Source organism: Coloeus monedula (genome assembly GCF_965178545.1).
Source record: "Coloeus monedula genome assembly, chromosome: 1".
NCBI classification, from domain to species: Eukaryota; Metazoa; Chordata; class Aves; order Passeriformes; family Corvidae; genus Coloeus; species Coloeus monedula.
This window is the reverse complement of record NC_138781.1, coordinates 105,740,818-105,758,703: the sequence shown is the minus strand read 5'-3', so window position 1 is coordinate 105,758,703 and position 17,886 is coordinate 105,740,818. Positions and strand designations below refer to the sequence as shown.

Below are 17,886 nucleotides of genomic sequence, written 5' to 3'. Positions count from 1 at the left end.
TTGTGAATTTACCACTGCCTTCTGATTCACACAACTTTAAAATGCCGAAGCCTCTGTCTTCCCGGAAAATTCTGTGACGTTGAACGTGGACTAGGCTGATACTGGGGAATACCATCATGTATGTGATAACCGACCGCATCCCTCTGCTGCCCATCTTTGATTGCGTCTCAGAAATCGAGCTTTACTTACAACAAAAAAATACTGCTTTCCACATTCAAAATCAGAAGCTCCGAAAGGCTGAGAAACAGACATGCGCCCTCGTTGCTCTTTCCAATGCAAAATACGCTTTCCTGGGTATTTTAACGAAACAGATGGTAGGTGCTAAGCCCCTGTACACGGCTTTCTCGCTTACTTAGTGTCAGCACACATCTAAATGGATCTACTTCTAATAGGTCCCTTTTGATGCCAAACCGTTCCGGGAGCCCCTGCGGGATGCACGGCACGGCCGGAGGAACCCCAAGAGCGGGGAGCCCGCAAGAGCAGGCGCTCCCGGAGTGCGGATGACACGGGGTTGATCACGCACCAGGAGAGACGACGCAATTATAAAACACTGAACCCGCATTCGCCTGGCCGTGCCCGCACGCAGGCGATCGCATCCCAGGCGACGGGCCCTACCTTTCCACGCAGGGCCACCGAGATGCTGCAGGGACACGCACACAACACGCGCACACACGCAGACCCCCCACGGCCCCCGGCACGACCGAGGAGCCGAGCGCTCGCCCACCGCGACCCTCGGGCGGGAAGGACCGTCACCTCCCGGACAAAGGCTGACGGAGACGGGCGGCCGCCCGCGCCCGACCCCCGGCTGCTGCCGCCGGGAACCGCGCGGGGTCGGCGCCGGCGGCGGCCCCCCGGCCTTACCTGCGGCGGGCGGGGGCGGCCGGTCGGGCTCGTCCTGCTCCAGGGTGACGGCGCCGTCCCGCCAGACGCGGAGCTGCGCGGCCGCCGCCCCCAGCCTGGCGGCGGGGGTCTCTCCGCGGCGGGCGCGGGCGCGCAGCGAGGCGCAGCACTGGTAACACACGGCCCACGCCTGCTCCTCGTTGATGGGCTGGTTGTAGAGCCGGAGGATCTCCTCCAGCAACAGTGCCTCCGGCTGCCCGCCGGACCCGCCGCCGCCGTCCTCCTCCTCCTCGGCGGCCGGGCGGGAGGCGCCGGGCTGGGGCTCCATGCCCTGCGGCCGCCGCGGTGCTCCTCGCTCAGTGACCGGCTCCGCGGCAGCGGCTGCTGATGCTGCTGCTTGCGCTGGTGCTGCTGCTGCTGCTGCCTGTGCTGCTGCTGCCGCCCGGTCCCGCCGTGCTCATCCTCTCCGCCCCGCTAGTGCCACCAGGCCGCCGGACGGACAGCCTGGCGCGCGCGGCAGGCAGCAGGAGCCAGGAAACAGGCAGGAGTCAGGAGGAAGGCAGGCACAGGATCGGCGCCCGGTCCGCCCGCTGCCGCTGCCGCCGCCGCAGGGGAAGCGACAGCTCATAGCAACGCAATGGCGTCCTCGTCCTCGCCCGCCCCCGCCGCGCGGCGCCGCCCCGGCCGCAGCGCCCCCTGCCGGCACGGCCGCCATGGCGCGCGCGGGTAGGGACGCGGCGGTATTCCCTCCAGGGCCGCCACGGCAACCTGCGCCTGGATCGCCTTCCGAGGCGCTCGGCTTCCACCTCTGACGGAGACACGGACAGCGATTTGGTGCACTTATCCCAAAGCCCTCGGGTGTTGGTAACCACCATCCCCAGAAACAAACAACTCCCGGCGGGACGCAGGATGACATTCCCTGCACCCCCAAGCGTTAAACACTGACACCAACCCGCACCATCACGGATATAGTGAAACATATTAGCAGGTCCCCGCTTTCACGGCAGGAGGGCGAGTGGCTTTGAATTCCAGGCTCTGCCCTCACAAAGCAAACACTTCCTCCGGGAAAGCTCCATCCTCAGCAGCAGCAAGCTGGAAGCGTCCAGGGTACACAGAGAGGCTAGCAGAGTTGAACCAGCCCAAACTGGAAAGGGAACAACAGGGGAATAGTCTTCCAAGCAGCTGGGAACTTGACATCCCTGCCCCTGAACACACCTGGGCACCAGAAGGGCACAGCCTGGCATGCCAGCTTCGCCCCAGGCAAACGAGCACCTTCTCGCAGAAAAACATCAGACTACACAACCTGGAGCTCACCCCGAACACGCGGCGTTTCTCTCTTTAGTGTTCTACCCCTCACATGTTAAAGGAAACGAAAAATCTCCCGTTCGCACCGGCTCCACGGGGACCCGGGAAGGTGTGAGGGACAGCGCCGGGAGTGCCCCCTGCCGTACAGGAGCGGTACTGCCCCCGGCGCCGGCTCCTCTCTACCCATTCCACTTCCAGCTCCCCTCTCCCCTTTCACTTCCAGCTGTACTGAACGCCGCTGCCGTTTTCCTCTTTCCTCTTGTGTAACATACAGCGGCGCATATAAGACGCAACTGGTACTTAAATAACGCTGTTAAATTTGGCGATATTCACCATGCAATATGATCCAGCCTTTCATGCTACATTTAGATACAATTAAATTGGGGGAGAAAGGTTACTTGTGAAGCTTTCATCAGCATCCTGTATGCTGTGTAATAGCTAAATGAATACATTTTGGTCTTTCAGGTATCAAAAGAAAGATAACACAAAACCAGACTTGTAAAGTTAGCAGCAGGGCCAGTAAGCACATAATGTACTGATTAGAGTCCTAAATTTAAAAAACCTCAGTGCTGCCGAAGGAAGCATTTAACACTTCTAAAAAAAAAAAAAAGTACAAAAATGGTGTCATATTGCCACATTGCTGATTAAATGTACATGCAAAATGCCAACATTCACTCCAGCTGAATGTGTTGCACGCTTCTCTAGGATCAGGTAATTTTTTTGCTCCAGCACCAGCAGAAAGAGTTGCCTCTTTCTTAAAAGTAGAGCCAAAGGAGGTGGTCATGGGCTATCACTGACACAGAATGGCTTCTACAGAAGAAACCAAGTAGTTTCAGATTTTCCAACCTCAAGAAGAGATGCCTGGAGTCCACATGGGGAAAAACCTGAGAGGTTTGGTATGGAGAAGTTCAGTAAGCCCAACTGTTTGCCTTTTGCAAAGCATGAAGACTTAAAGATACTCAGCAAAATCACCACCTACAGATTTAAGACAGACAAAACCAGAGCCAGGTAATTAAGTACAGATCTGATCGTCAGAATTAGACAAAATCATGAATGGTTGTCAAGCAAAATGGCCTGGCTACAACTTCTACCTCAGAACCTTCTTAAGCTAACATGAGGAAAAAGGCATCAGGTTAAACTACTTTATCTAACTCATCATAGCTATTCAAATCTTCAGGTATCCAAGTCTTAATATATATGTTAAAAAATAAATCCATAAATGATTACATTCATAGATCTTCAGGTACCCAAGGCTTAATATATATTTAAAAAATAAATCCATATATTATTAAATTCAGAGATTAACCAGATTACCTTTATCTGACTGAACTGTTCTCAGAAGCTGAATGTAGAAGCTACTGCTAGATCCATGAGAGGCAGAAATAAATTTTGTTGTGCAAAGGACACATGCTTAAACATCAGCATTTCTGGATCTCAGTCACTCACAAAGTACACCCTGTACACACTATAGGGAAAGGAGAGGTAGAACAGAGTCTCTTACCCTGCAGAGGCAAAGCAGACCTACTTCCAAACAAACTCTTACACCAATTCAGAACTGCAAAAATCAAGCCGGTATTTTTTGCACACATTTTAGTAACTTGACCCACATTCCTATAAATATTAAAAGTACATTTTATTACAAAGAATAGATTCTCTTTATAAATACAATCATTACTGTGTACACAATCCCCTTCAATACACACACTGTGGTGTTCAAAACCAGTGGCATTTATATCAAATACTATATTAGTTCTTAATTGAATTATTTTATACCCACATACATTACTTTGCAGCTCTAAAAAAGTATGAATAATTTGGGGGGTTTTTTTCAAAGGACAGAGCGGTATTTACAAGCAAACATGATCCAAACAGCACATGCAGATTCAGGATATGTAAACACTCGTACACGAACTGCAAGTCGCACTTGGTCCCCCCTACAACAGATTATTTCTTCACAAAAAGGAGACCTATATGACAAAAAGAAACAGAGGAGTAACAGATAATCCTAAAATATTGTTAAAACTTTTAAGTACATAGTGCAATTTTTTTCACATGTGACTAGCATTTAAGTAACAATGAATATCATATGTCTGTCATTACAAATAATAATATTTTTCTATAGTGCAAGGGCTGTTGCCTTGGAGGAAAATGACACAACCGCTGATCACTTTTAACAAGTGCAGAGAAATTAAATTAACTCCTTGTTCTTCAATTTAATCCACAATAAGTCTATCACCACTGAATCACCAATGTAACCTAAAAGCTCTGTACCCCATGACCCATTACATATACCACACAACTCTTCCTCCAGTTCAAGCCTAAGGAAATTAATTTTCTTTGAAATTCACTATTAAAAAGATGAGTTGCAATTAGTAGTTAAGGATTACCATTTACTTTTAACATATACCTGTATCTTTACATTTAGACTTACCGAAGACATGTGGCAAATGCTCTCCTGGCATTTCTGTGCACAAAATGGATGGGAAACCCTTTGAAGGTGTGACCATCAGGTACCGCTCTCCTTACGGCATCCTGAAACTCTTCATTTCCTGCAGAGACACCTGTTGTGCGTTCAAGCTCATAAGCTGCTAATGCTGGTGACAACAGGTAGGAGAGCTGATCATCCCAAACAGTAGAAAGGCCAAGATCCTGGGAGGCAAGCCACAGAATAATGACAACTGTGCAGAAGGTACATCAGGATATGCCTAAACTTGGCCTACTGCATAGATCCAAATAAATCCAAGAATCTTTATATTGACAGTTAATGGCAGCGAACCCATGAAGCAGAGTGAGATTTGTATATTGACTCACGCCAACTGGGAGAAGCAAACACCACCACCAGCGGCAAGCAACACCACAAGTATCAAACGTTTATCAAGGAATGAAGTTAAACTATTAGACTTAAACGTAAGACCAGCAGTGTTGAAACCAGATGTTTGAGCTACAGTACCTCTGCATGAACTATAAGAAGATACGCACAAATACACCGCAAAAATATGGAAAGGATCAACTAAGATTCACCTGACATTTTTTCAAATGTCTCATGGAAAACCCTTTCTGAAAAAATGATGCACAACAGCTCCCCAAAACACAAAAGCACCTTCTTTCTATCATCCATCTTCCCACCACGTACATGCACTTTCCTGCTACCATCCCAAACACAAAGAAGTAGAAAAATCTACCATGTATGCATTCAACACTGCATGAGACTCATACTCTGAGAATTACTTAGCCACTCTACAGGTTGAGCATCGTGTGGAGAGATAAAAACAGAAACAATCAAAAAACCTCATTAAAAACAGACATAAGCTAACAGGGTCTTAAAATATCATTGCTTTCATATCCAGCACAGGAAGTATCATTTCTGGCACATTATGCCTTGTAAAAATCCTGGTAAAGAACAAAACTAACTTCTGAAAGTATCTCTGATTTTGTAAAGCAGTCAGAGTCAGATCACGAAAGCTGAAAGCCTGCTTTTATCTAGGGACCAGAAACATTTGTGCTGGATTGGCAAAGCCCACTAACAGCCAGATTTGATGTTCCTGGCGCGTTAACAGACCACTCATGGGTGGTCTGCAGATGCCAGTAAGCTGAAGATCACAGACCTACAACAAGGGGCAAAGGCAGGGTGGGGGGAAGAGCCCACACGTGAGGCTGCAGATCACCACTGCAAATAGTAAGTATGATGTCTAAACCAGCTCCTTAGAGTCTTCTCAAACATTTCTTTCAGTTATTTCACTTTTCACATACCACATTTCTGCAAAAGCTGATGGAAAACACAGTGCGAAGATACAAGTGTGTGAACTAACAGATGGCTATCCAAAACAAGCATAGAATTAACATATGAACCTCTATTACTAAGACAGATCACTGCCAATCTTTCTCACCTTTCTGTGTTCAGAGACCAGTACCCTCAGCTGCACTTCTATCTCGTTGCTTGTTACAGCAGCATCTATTGTAGAAGCACACAGAGGAGGAAAAGGGGGAACTGAAGACGTGGCTCCCGGAGGACATACAGATTTTATTGCTTCTCCACTCATGGGTTTCCATTTAGATTCATTATGCAGGTCAAACACACACACCTCCACAGCATCAGAGGGCTGACAATTTCCAAAGAACTTTTGATGGTTGAAGATACAACCTATCGTGCGATATGGATACAGTGGCTTGGGTTGTTCAACTAGGGGAGGGTCATCAGGGTTGATAGGTCTGTGGATGTACCTAGTCAAAAAGATTCCATTTCTTACTAATACAGCTTATTTCAAGGCAAGGTAAAAATATTTAGATGGGACAGATATAGCCATTTTACCTTTAAAAATACAAGCCAAGTTTGTCATCAATTTTTCCCCCCAAAATGGCATTCGTTTACGGAAACATAACTGTACATGCTTTGGAGGCATAATATACAATCAAGTAATACATAATTTTTAGTCTTTAGATCTAGAAAAATTAGCTGATTATTCAAGCACTTAAATTTTGCAACTATAAGAACATGCTCATACAGTTTCCCTGTTATTCATCACATTTGGAGAAATACACCTGCAAATGCTAATCACAGGATACACAAATAGTGGCAAAACAGAATTGCTTGTTTTGAACACTGGAAAGAACATGTTCCAGAAGCTTTAGTACACCAAACAATTACATGTGCCCTTCTTAAATGACTCAAGCAAGAGAAAATCTCGGAGAACTTAGAGAGATTTCTGCAGGGGAGAAAAAAGTAATACAACACTGATTCCACTGATGAAACCAAGAAAAAAATATGGGTTCCTAAATAATCATGTCAGATTTCATCTCCTTTACAAGTGATGGCAGTGATAGCATTGATGGCAATCAGCTGCCATAAGACACAAAACAGTCACTATACAGTATTAAAGACACTGATATATTACAAACTGATGAGACACTTCCCCTCACGCTGAAGCAGTTATTTTCCAAGCAAAAGCAGTAGACAGAAAAAAGATTCAAAGACAAACATCACCTGGATTACACGACAGGGTATAAAAATTAAAAAAACCCCACAACAGCAAAAATATCCTACACAAACCTCAATATACATTGTTGTTTTCTTATATTCTTTTTACTCACCTATGTCCTGTCAAGCTCTCCCAAAAAGTAATTGTTCCATCAGATCCACAAGTCATTACCCAAGTGTGGGGGACTCCTTTTGCTTTTGTTCCAACACACACAAAAGCTTCCAATCCAAACCCAAGAAGAAGGCTGCACAGAAGGTTAGCATGGTCTTCGCAGTCACCCTAGACAGCAAATATTAATAAGCTGTTATGAGTATTAGGCATGGATAAAACCTTAAAGAAAGAAAATAGTGTTATTTCTCAAACCACCATTTAACAAGTCATGTTACTCTCCCTATTTATCTAAAGCATGTACCAAAAGTCAGGATTTTACCATTTAAACTAGACAAGTTTTAGCTTTCTGTAATAGAATAAATCAGTTAAAAATGCATGTTCTAATGACAGATTGTTGATATTGTTTGTTCAAGTATAATGTACAATTAATATCAGGAAACATTTCTTACGGTTATAAAGATACCTTCAAGTAACCCAACACCAGAATCTATTGACCTGTGACAACAAAAACAGTGTTCCAACTAAATGTAAAAATATATATAAGGTGAATACCTGAGGCAACACTAGAAATTACACAGTATTTTCACACAGTTAGGAAAATTTTTCATTTAATAAAATCTAATTCTACTGGTATTTCACTTCCTCAAATGTGCTGTCTCAGTTCAGACAGTCAGACAAAGATAAAACCAGGTCCCCCACAGACCTAACTGTAAACCAGCCGGGAACCATGCGCAGCTGCTTTCTTCTTCAGTCAGAAAAACATTTATCTCATAAACATATTACTACCACTGATAATTCACAGAAAACAATTTCCTAACACAAAGTCTAATATCCTTTGTCTCTTGAGCTCTTTGCAAATGTTAGCTGTAAAGTAAGAACAAAAATCACTCACACAATGAAGGCTTCATAACACAAAGTACAGCATTCAGAAGCAGAATAGTAAGACTCTTTAGTCAAATAACTATTCAGAATGTTGAAAATGTAAAATTCAGAGTTCTTGGATGTATCAAGACAACACAAGCTTCCCCTACCATAGCATCAAAGGGAAACACGCAGAAAAGTAGGTTCAAACAGATCTGCAGTGAATGTGTGTTATTTTAATAATGCCATACCACTTTCCACAAGAAAAGTAATAACGATCCAGCTGGTGTCTCAGGGACTAAATTCAGTTCTTTTCCATACAGCTTCCCACTTCTGCCTTGAAGGAACACCTTTCTCTGTGCCTCCAAACACAGTGGTCCTCAAAGTCCCTATGCCATGTCCATCTGAAAGCCAGTGGCGGCACCTATGCATTGTAAGATATTCAGAGACAACAGCCAATGCCCGTTCTGTGTGGTCTTGAAGGCAGGTCTAAAATATGGAATACAGCTCCTGCTGCCATGAACACATCTTTTAAATGCAAACGTAACAGTGACATTATTTTTGAAGGCAGAAGTATCTCCGTGGCAATGAAAAGCATTGACCACTCCAAAGAGGTATCAGAAGCGATCACTGTTACTTTTACTCATACAACAGAAGAGCTATAACCCAGAAGAGTTACAATTTATTTCCCTTATTATATCATATGATACAAATGTCAGACCACCAAGATCTAGGCTGAAACTTTAAAAGAAAATCCCTATCTTGCAAAAATGGAACATAAAGATTGTCAGTATATTTTAGGTGATCTATTAAAAAAAAAAAGAAACTAAAAATCCAAACAAACCAAAACATCAAAACAACAAAAGAGACAAGAGACGAAAGAGACTTTTCCTACTATTCCTGGATTAGTCCAAATTAGTGTCCTGCACAGTAGCAGGGATTCATTGGATGATAATGTGTTCGTAGAAATGCAACGGAAGAAAAGCAAATTCAGTGTCAAAGAGCTACATTGAGGAATGGACCCCAACTACAGCAGTAAAAGAAGTTTGCTCTAAAGCCTTCTTGTCTACCATTTAGCATCTGTTTCTCTTTAAAAACACCTCAAACACATGACTGTAACAGAATCTTCCAAAGCTGACTTTAATCCATGTATTCGCATCCTGCTTTGAATTCCTGATTTCGGTTAGAACAGGGCACCTGTTCAGCAGTGCCACACAAGGGGCCCTGTCACGCACCTTGTTCCTGCACAGGAAGGCGAGGAGGGTGCACCACTGCTCCTGTTTGCCGCTGCCCCCGCCGATGACCGGGGCTCTCTCGTGGCCCAGGACGCTGACGAAGCGCGCTGCCTGCCGGGGCGTGTCCAGCAGCCGCCCCGCCCGCAGAGGTCTCACGTAGGAACACACCGGACGGTTCACGCCGTTTTCATCCTGGACACGTCAAACGTGGTTATTTGCCAGCCACACAAGCGTCGCAAAATGTTAAGATTAACTTAGACTTTTTTCCTATGGGATGTATCCTCCCTGGAATAAGTATCACTCAAAACCAGTAAGACATAAAAATACCCCCAGATTTAGGACACAAGACCATTAAGACAACTCATTTAGAGACATCACAGTTAGATTTTATTCTGGCTCTGTCCCTTACAGGGCATTCTGGACTAAATGTTTGAACACCAGGAACAGCACAGGCTGAAACTAATTTTCTTAAATGGGTGAGGAACTGTTCATGTTCTACCCACTCTCAATTTCCACATTGTCATCAAGCATAAAAACAAGCCAGAACAAATCTCACACCAAATTCCACAACAAACCCAAAAAATCTCCCCCCCCAACTATTAAACACATAGCGACTGATTCTAGAGTTTTAAAAGGCGTCTATTTGTTTCTGAATTTGAATACTCTACCTCTTTTCATAACAGCAAGCAACAAAAATTACTCAAAATGAAGTAACCAGATCTATCTAAATTTAAGCAATAATACTAAGAATTTCTAAGTTCTTGGAAAAATGAAAAAATAAGATGACCTTAAAAAAAGGCCTGTTTTATTACATGCTGCAGGCAAATGCTATGATTATCACCTATTAAAACTATTTCAAGAAGCACAGAGCTCTTCTGTTCCTCACCGGGCTAAATTGGTACTTTTGCGTTCATATATTTTAAAAAGGGATCAAAGCCTTTTAAATCTCTGCAGCTTCAGGAAATTATGGTCTCTTATTTTTACTGTAGTTACATATTGTCCCTGTTATGGTCTTGTCATGCTTTTCCAGCAAGCTGGTGGAAAAAAAGCAGCATTTATTTGAAGCTGACTGGAATCCTGTTGAAAACTATTTCACAGCTCGAAAGCAATAAAAAAAACCCTACAGGCAGGGCTTATTTTTTAATATAGGCTCGTATATATAATGCCTGTTTCTGCATTACTCATCGGAAACTGGATGGTAACTAAATTATCAAACTAATCTAATAAACTCATTTCTGTTCCCAGAAAGTTTTACTAAGATTTGCTATGGCCCATGGGAGACTCATAAAAAGCTCTCTATAGGTACTGAGGTAGCAGGAGCCTAGTTCCTATTCTATTTAATTATAGACTTGTTTCTCTTTATACCCTGCCCTGAAACCCTTAAGCCTTTGTACTGGGTCTGTTTGGAAGGGAGTTTGTTTTGTTCACAGCAGCCCTCGTGGTGCTGTGTTTTAGATTTGTGACCAAAACAGTGCTGGGAACACACCAGTGTTTTAGCTGCTGCTGAGCAGGGCATGTACAGTATCAAGGCCTTCTCTGCTTCTCATTCTGCCACCACACAGCTGTAGGTTCAGGGTGGACAAAAAGCTGGAAGGGGATGCAGCCAGGACAGCTGACCTGCTTTGACCAAAGGGATATTCCTTGCCATATAGTGTCATGCTCAGCAATAAAACCAGTGGGGAACAGAGTTTTTCTAAACTTGCCCCTGCTTGGAGACTAACTGGGCATCTGTCTGCTCTGGAAGGTGGTCAATGACTGTCTCTGCATCACTGTTTTCCCATTCTTCCTTTCTTTCTTTCCTTCATTTATTAAACCATCTTTATCTCAAACCATGAACTTTTCCTTGCTTTTGCCCTTTTTAGTCTTGCCCCCATCCCACTGGGGTGGAGTGGGAGAGTGACTGGGTGGGGGCTCAGCTGTTGGCTGGGATTTGGAAGTTCACATCACTCCTGCACACTCAGGGCACAGCCAGAAGGGAAGTTGTTGCCTCACCGAAGAGGAGGCACAGATTGCTTCAGGACACTACTTTGAGATAAGAAGTGACTGTGGTAGGAAAATTGCTACTATGCAGGGTAAATTCATAGCATGAAAAATGCAAGGATCATACCATTCCTTTTACTGAGGAACAGTTACTGAGGAGCAACTGACACAGTAATTTATCAGACTCCTGAAATTATGACTGTAGCTGTTGTGTGACATTAACCAGATTGTATTGCAGACCACACGGAGTTTAAATACTGTGTGGATCTGTTCTAACAGATCTAGGAAGTCCATTTCTTGTAACTGTTTTATCTGGTACAAAATTATTAGCAATAGTCGGTACAGATCACCTAAGTCTGCCACTTGTGAGTATTCAAGGAAAAGACCAAACAGACTTTTTCAGTTCATACACTAGAGGCAGTTGGAGCAACCCTCCTGTCTGCATCATGCTATTAAGCTTCAATAGACAAACAGAAATTCAATCTTTACAAATTTAATTCTTTTGCATGATACACCACATTTATCCCTGACCTGAACATAACCACATCATAAATCTGTACAGACTCTGCATAAACATGAAGGTCAAAATAAAATAAAAAGATAACATAAAGAAAGGATTGATCTATTTGTAAAATTTACAAACCTGTGCAAAGATCTTTACCAGCCTTGTGTTGTGGGTAGGCCTGATCTGCAGATATTCTCTCCACCACTGTTTGGCATACACAAGAAATAAACGTTCTTTTTCTGCTGTTTTCTGACGTTCCAAAGTGAACTGTAGGTAAGGAAAACAAAACCAATTCTACACATACTAATTCCAAACAGGAGAAAAAACCCCATAATCAGTAAGTACATTAACACCGCATCCTCGCATATGTAAAATAAAGCTTAATATTTTAAGTATGTCATGCAAATCCTTAATATTTTTAAATGGAAATCCAATTAAGAAAAACCTCAAGTTGTATTTCTTGTTTGTAGGTTCATATATTAGGCTTGACCGAAGAACTGTTATTTTAAGTAATGCATTTCTGCATAGAAGGATTGCTCAGATTTTAATGTGCAGAAGATTTTAATCTGCATGTACCTTCAGGCCAACATTTACTGACTTTCCAAGCAGAATAGCTGACTTGAAATTACTGTTTCTCATGGGAAAGAGCAAGGAAACATATATACTACCTTAAGAAAACTAGGTGTATTGCATCTTTCTTTTTTCTTCAGGGGTTCTGATACAAGTAATTAGAAAAAAACTAAAAAAGCAGTATTTTGAGTAACATTCAGTATAGACAAAGTCATTTAAAAAAGGTAATTACATTTAAATTTAATAATAATAAAAAAAAAGAAGTATCAAACATTCAAAAACCCCACAGACTTCTACATCTACAATTCTATACTAAGCTTCCTCCCCCGCCAACAAAAGAATAAGTTAGCCCTCCCAGAAATTACTTACTTGAGTACTAGTTATTTCTGAAGAAAGTGTCTTATTAAGCTGTGGATACATTTCCAGTCTGATGTTTAAAACACCAACAGAAACCTTAGACTCGGTACCTTTGAAACAAAATAAATTTTCATCAGTTCTCTCATATTCAGTTGGCTTGGATTATTTTAGCCAGGCAGGGGCAAATTATTAAAATATGTATGTTAGCCTTATATATAATCACAAAAAGTAACAAAACTTCTTTAAACATCAGCAAAGTAAGAATCTTTATTTAAATTTCAAACTCAAATGAGGCTGTAAGAAAGCATAATATGACAAAAAAAGAGCACAGGTGTCTAGATCCAAGACAATTATCCAAGGCCCTATTTGTAGCCAGTACTGGGACACGTGAGATGAATGGTATTCTAGAAATGTCTAGAATAGAAATGTAAAATCAAGTCAGAGAATCACACACTGTAAATGTGCCTACTCCTACTGATTACACAAGTAACTCAAATTTAAATAGTTGGAAGTAAGTGAAGTTCATCTTCCCCAAGACAGAGTTTATTATGAAGGACCCTGGCTGTCATACAGACATTAATCAACTTTAAAAAACTCCCCAAAACAACAACCAAACAAACAACAACCCCCTCCCAACTTAATGTTGTTGCCTAATGCTTAAAAATGCCTAATTTTAAGCATTAGGCAACAACAATAAGAATTACAAAACAGATCACAGATGGGACCATAAGTAATACAAGCAATGGGAGCCGTGCATAATAGTTTATCTATTTATCTGAGATGGCAGCATCCTTTGACGTTCTCGATGCATTTTGTACAATGACAAGATTTTTAAGATGAGAAAAAGCACTGGATTCATTGGATTGATACTTTATTACTTGGAAAAAAGCTAATGAGAATTAAATTTAACTTGTTCCATCACCCATCCGAGAACTAAACTCATTTGCTATGCATTTCCAAGTCATTACAGAAAATTAAAATCAGAATGCCTGGGTTGGATGGGATCTTAGAGATTGCCTAGTTCCAATCCCCCTGCCATGAGCAGGGACACCTTCCACTAAATCGCGTTGCTCAGAGTTCCATCCAACCTGGCTTTGAACGCTTCTTGGGATGTGGCATCCACAGCTTCTCTGGGCAACCTGTTCCAGTGCCTCACCACCCTCACAGGAAAGAATTTCATCCTAATATCTAATCTAAATCTACTCGCATTCAGTTTGAATCCATCCCCTCTTGTCCTGTCATTACATGCTCTTGTAAAAAGTCTCGTAGGAAGTCATGAGAGATCTAGTCTTTACTCATTAAATCATAATATCCTAAAAACTTAGGTTGGAACTCCTGAGGAGAGGACTGGGGACAAGTGATATACAAAAATACACATGTGTACTAACTGCTAAGCACCTAAACCAAGCAATTCAGAAAACATGCTTCCAGCTACTGGGATAAATGGGAGCAGAACAGAGATCACTTTCTCCAGCGGTTGTTAGTTTGCTATGAAAGACACACAAGCTGAATTTTATTCCTCAGTGCACTGATCAGATATACTCCTGGAGACGAACTATTGGATTTTTGTTTGGTTGGTTTGTTTCTAAAAACTTATCCAGATTTTGCAGATAATCAATAGTGGGAATTCCCAGACATGAGGACCATTATTACATGGAATCTGGAATACTGATTTTTAGCAGCTTGGTAACAGAAAAATCTGACCATTAGGTTTCCAAGGCATTTTCTAAGGACACTTTACAGTTACTTCTGAATTGAATAAAAAGTGAACTAGATCTAAAATACTGCTTTAAGCTTGTAAGAAAGCTCAGGACCAAATATTTTAAGTCATTATCACATACTTATTGTTTATCCTTACCTACACCCAGGAGTTCCACAGCAACGTTTGTTATGCCGTTCTCTGCAGCCAAGACAGACCTCCACTCCAAGAAATAGGATGCTACCAGTGTGGTCTCACCAAATGTGTCTGTTTTGATCAGAACTATATGCACTGGGTCACATATAGATAACATAGTGGTTGCATCCACCATCTTACTTCCGTCACCTGCCATTATTAAACCAAAATAAGACAGCAAGAATATTATCATCCCAAGTTCTCCTCAGAATTGAAAGAAAGTATGCAACAAAATGCAATGTATGCAATGTGTATAAAGAAAAATCTTGAGCATAGAAGCATAAGTAATGGTCCCTAAACTCAGCTTAGGACAGAGCTACAGAAAGATTACAGTTAATTTACAGAGAAGATAAAAAGATTTTTGTAGTTGAGTACTGCAATACAACCAGTTCAGATACACAAAAAAATTAAAATGGAATTAACATTTAAGAATGGATAAAGTTGGTCAATTTCAAGTTATTTTAGAGTGAAAAAGAAGGAAAAGAAACAAGAGCAGAGAAAGATCTACAAGTGGCATAATCCAACACAGTAATCAGTTTCCTTAGGAAAACATCACAAGAAACAGGAAAGAAATCCACTTAATAATATCACACATATTTCACAATAATTCTTAGGTCAGAAAAAGTCCCAACAGCATCAGCTTTAAAACCACAATACTCCTTACCTAGGCTGTCCTTGTGTATTTCAAGTAGAAAACCATCCTGAAAATCTGGCTCACAGGCACAGGGCACAGGTTTGGAACGGAAACGCTGGTTTCGAAAATGCAAACACAGAGTGAAGGTAGAACAGATTTGCCCAGGCAGAGGCTCTGGTTCCTGAAGATGTTCCAGAAAAGCTTTTCCACCCAAAACCTGAAGGTAAAGATACCTCCGTGTTGGGTCAATGTTAGCTGCAAAGCGTAGCAATAAAAATGAAGAGACTACAAACAGATCTTAGAAAACTTAATTTGTTATATATCAGCTAACTATCAGGAGACTAGCAAAAAAAGAAACTTCTCTGAAACAAGTGCTTAGGAGAAAGTGATTTTTAAATATATGGAAGGTATCTTAGCGTAGAATAAATGAAATAATAATAATAAATCATGTTTAATGCAACACTGATTGCTGCTGCTTACATGAGTTTACTCCCTGTGGATAAGCAGAGGAAACATCCACCTTTATGCCAGTTCATACTGGATTACTAATTCAGAATGCAAAAATCATAGACCTCAAATTTGTTTCAAAACTCTGATTCAAACATTTAAATAAAAAGAAACATACTTTTTTTCAAAACTGGTGGTTCTCTGTCAACAAAATGTGTTGATGGTTTTGGAGCCGAAGTCCTCTCCTTTTCGTTCACATCCTGGAATTACAATTAAGACTTTTTAAGGAGTCAAGGGATGCAACAGTGCTCTTACCACAGTCTTCCAAAAATTAAAGAATCCTCCATTTCATATGAATCCCATTCCTTAGGTATGCTCCCTTCTAAAACTGAACAAATATTTTCAGTGTGGTATTATCACCAACCAATTTCAGCACATGCATTAATCTTCTCTGTTCCTTTAATGTCACAGATCAGTAACACCCTTACAAACCTCCAGAAGCAGCATATTTTCACTTTGTCAAAACACCACGTGCTGTTTTGAGGAATAAGCAAAAATATTTTCCCTCTTCAAAAGCTACTTACAGTTACAAATTTAAGTTCTTTCATAACCTCATCAATGATTCCTCGCTGTCTTAGGGCTTTTATCAGATCTTCCGTGGACAACTGCTGATGCTCAGGCGCCAGCTCTTCTCGTATAGTCTCAGCAAGAACTTCTCGTATCCTCCCATGGACATCCATCTGAAAGAAAATTCATTGTATGTTACAAACACCAGCTCTCTGTGTGGCAGCAGGTATGACCTGACAGGTAAGTCTGTAAGGTTAAGGGTGTTTTCCTAGGAACACAGAAATAACTACACCAAAATATGGATCCTTTCAGAACTAATCAAATGAGCCACTATCTTACAAAAGCAGCTCTCCCAGTAAAAAAAATTGCAAGCCCATTAAACTTGAGCATTTTCACAGCTCTTCAACAGCAACCCATCTTGAACTTCTCTCCTTACAAAAAGGTTTGCAAATCCATCAGTTACAAAATGGTTAGTCTTCCAATTTCTTGTCTCCCTCAAAATTCAACCTTAATATATAGTTTCTTATCTTTTAAGGGAAAAAATACACTTTTATATACTTGTAGGTAAGGTACAAAAGTAGCAGATCTTCCTTGCAAGCTTTTCTTAAGTTCAAAGGGAAGTCTGAGAATGTCTGCCCATCATGTGAGCTGTAAAAGCAAATGGATTTATAGAGCTGACTCTCACACTGGAAGGATGTTAAGGACACAGCCACCGGGACCTGAAATAGAATCACAGAATGGCCTGGGTTGGAAAATACCTTAAATATCATCTCATTCCAAGCCCCCGGCCACGGGCAGGGACACCTTCCACCAGACCCGGTTACTCAGAGCCCTACCCAGCCTGGTCTTGAACAATTCCAGGGATGGGGCATCCACAACTTCTCTGGGCAACCTGTTCCAGTGCCTCAGCACCCATCACAGCGAAAAATTCTTCCTAATATCTAATCTAAACCTGCTTTCTTTCAGTTTGGATCCATCCCCCCTTGTCCTGTCACTACACGCTCTGGTAAAAAGTCTCTCTCCATCTTTCTTGCAGGCTCCCTTCAGGTACTGGAAGGCTGCTGTAAATTCTCCACTGAGCCTTCACTTCTCCAGTGAACAATGGGCTGCACAATCCCAGTTCTGACAGCCTTTCCTCGTAGCAGAGGTGCTCCCTTCCTCTAATCATCTTGGTGGCCTCCTCTGGACTCGCTCCAAGAACCCCGTTCTCCTGTGTGACAGGTGGGAATACTCACCACTGCACTAACAAGAGATACCGGAGTTACAGCCTCCGTACCTATTTCCCCGTCAGTTCAAGACCCTCGCTCAAAAAGCGACAAGGAAACGACAGAACGGCGCCTGGGAACCACCTGCAGCGACCCAAGTTGGGAAAACAAAACGGGGCGCGCCTCAGCGGGCGCTGCCGCCACCGCCACCCGCGGCGGGGTGGCACCGGCACGGGAGCCGGCACAGCCCCCCGAGGGCCAGGGGGAGTCTCTCCGGCGCCGGGCCGCGGCGCCAGTCCCACCTTGAGCAGCTGCTGGTGGATGATCTGCTTCAGCTCCGACGCTTTCTCCGGCGGCAGCGACATGGCGGAGCCGGCAGGGAACAAGCCCCAACTGCCG

At 42.6% G+C, this 17,886-nt stretch overlaps 1 protein-coding gene across 1 annotated transcript; it reads right to left on the bottom strand.

Annotated features, from left to right (window-relative positions):
• Positions 1-3,838: 3,838 nt before the first annotated feature.
• Positions 3,839-17,875, bottom strand: CEP76 (centrosomal protein 76). The gene is made up of 12 exons (XM_082289625.1): positions 17,790-17,875; positions 16,300-16,455; positions 15,894-15,975; positions 15,299-15,523; positions 14,599-14,784; positions 12,753-12,850; positions 11,952-12,080; positions 9,329-9,520; positions 7,234-7,400; positions 6,033-6,366; positions 4,577-4,794; positions 3,839-4,112 (listed from the first exon to the last, which is right to left on the bottom strand). Exons 1-12 carry the CDS (start codon positions 17,850-17,852, stop codon positions 3,974-3,976), a joined length of 1,989 nt encoding a protein of 662 aa, XP_082145751.1. The 5' UTR covers positions 17,853-17,875; the 3' UTR covers positions 3,839-3,973.
• Between the last annotated feature and the right edge of the window lie 11 nt (positions 17,876-17,886).

Coding starts and splice junctions, on each gene's coding strand:
- CEP76 (XM_082289625.1), bottom strand. CDS start 17,852: ATGTCGCTGCCGCCGGAGAAAGCGTCGGAGCTGAAGCAGATCATCCAC. Junction 9,521..11,951: donor TGGTAAAGATCTTTGCACAG/GTTTGTAAATTT, acceptor TGACGTGTCCAG/GATGAAAACGGCGTGAACCG. Junction 7,401..9,328: donor CCTTCCTGTGCAGGAACAAG/GTGCGTGACAGG, acceptor TTTGCTGTCTAG/GGTGACTGCGAAGACCATGC.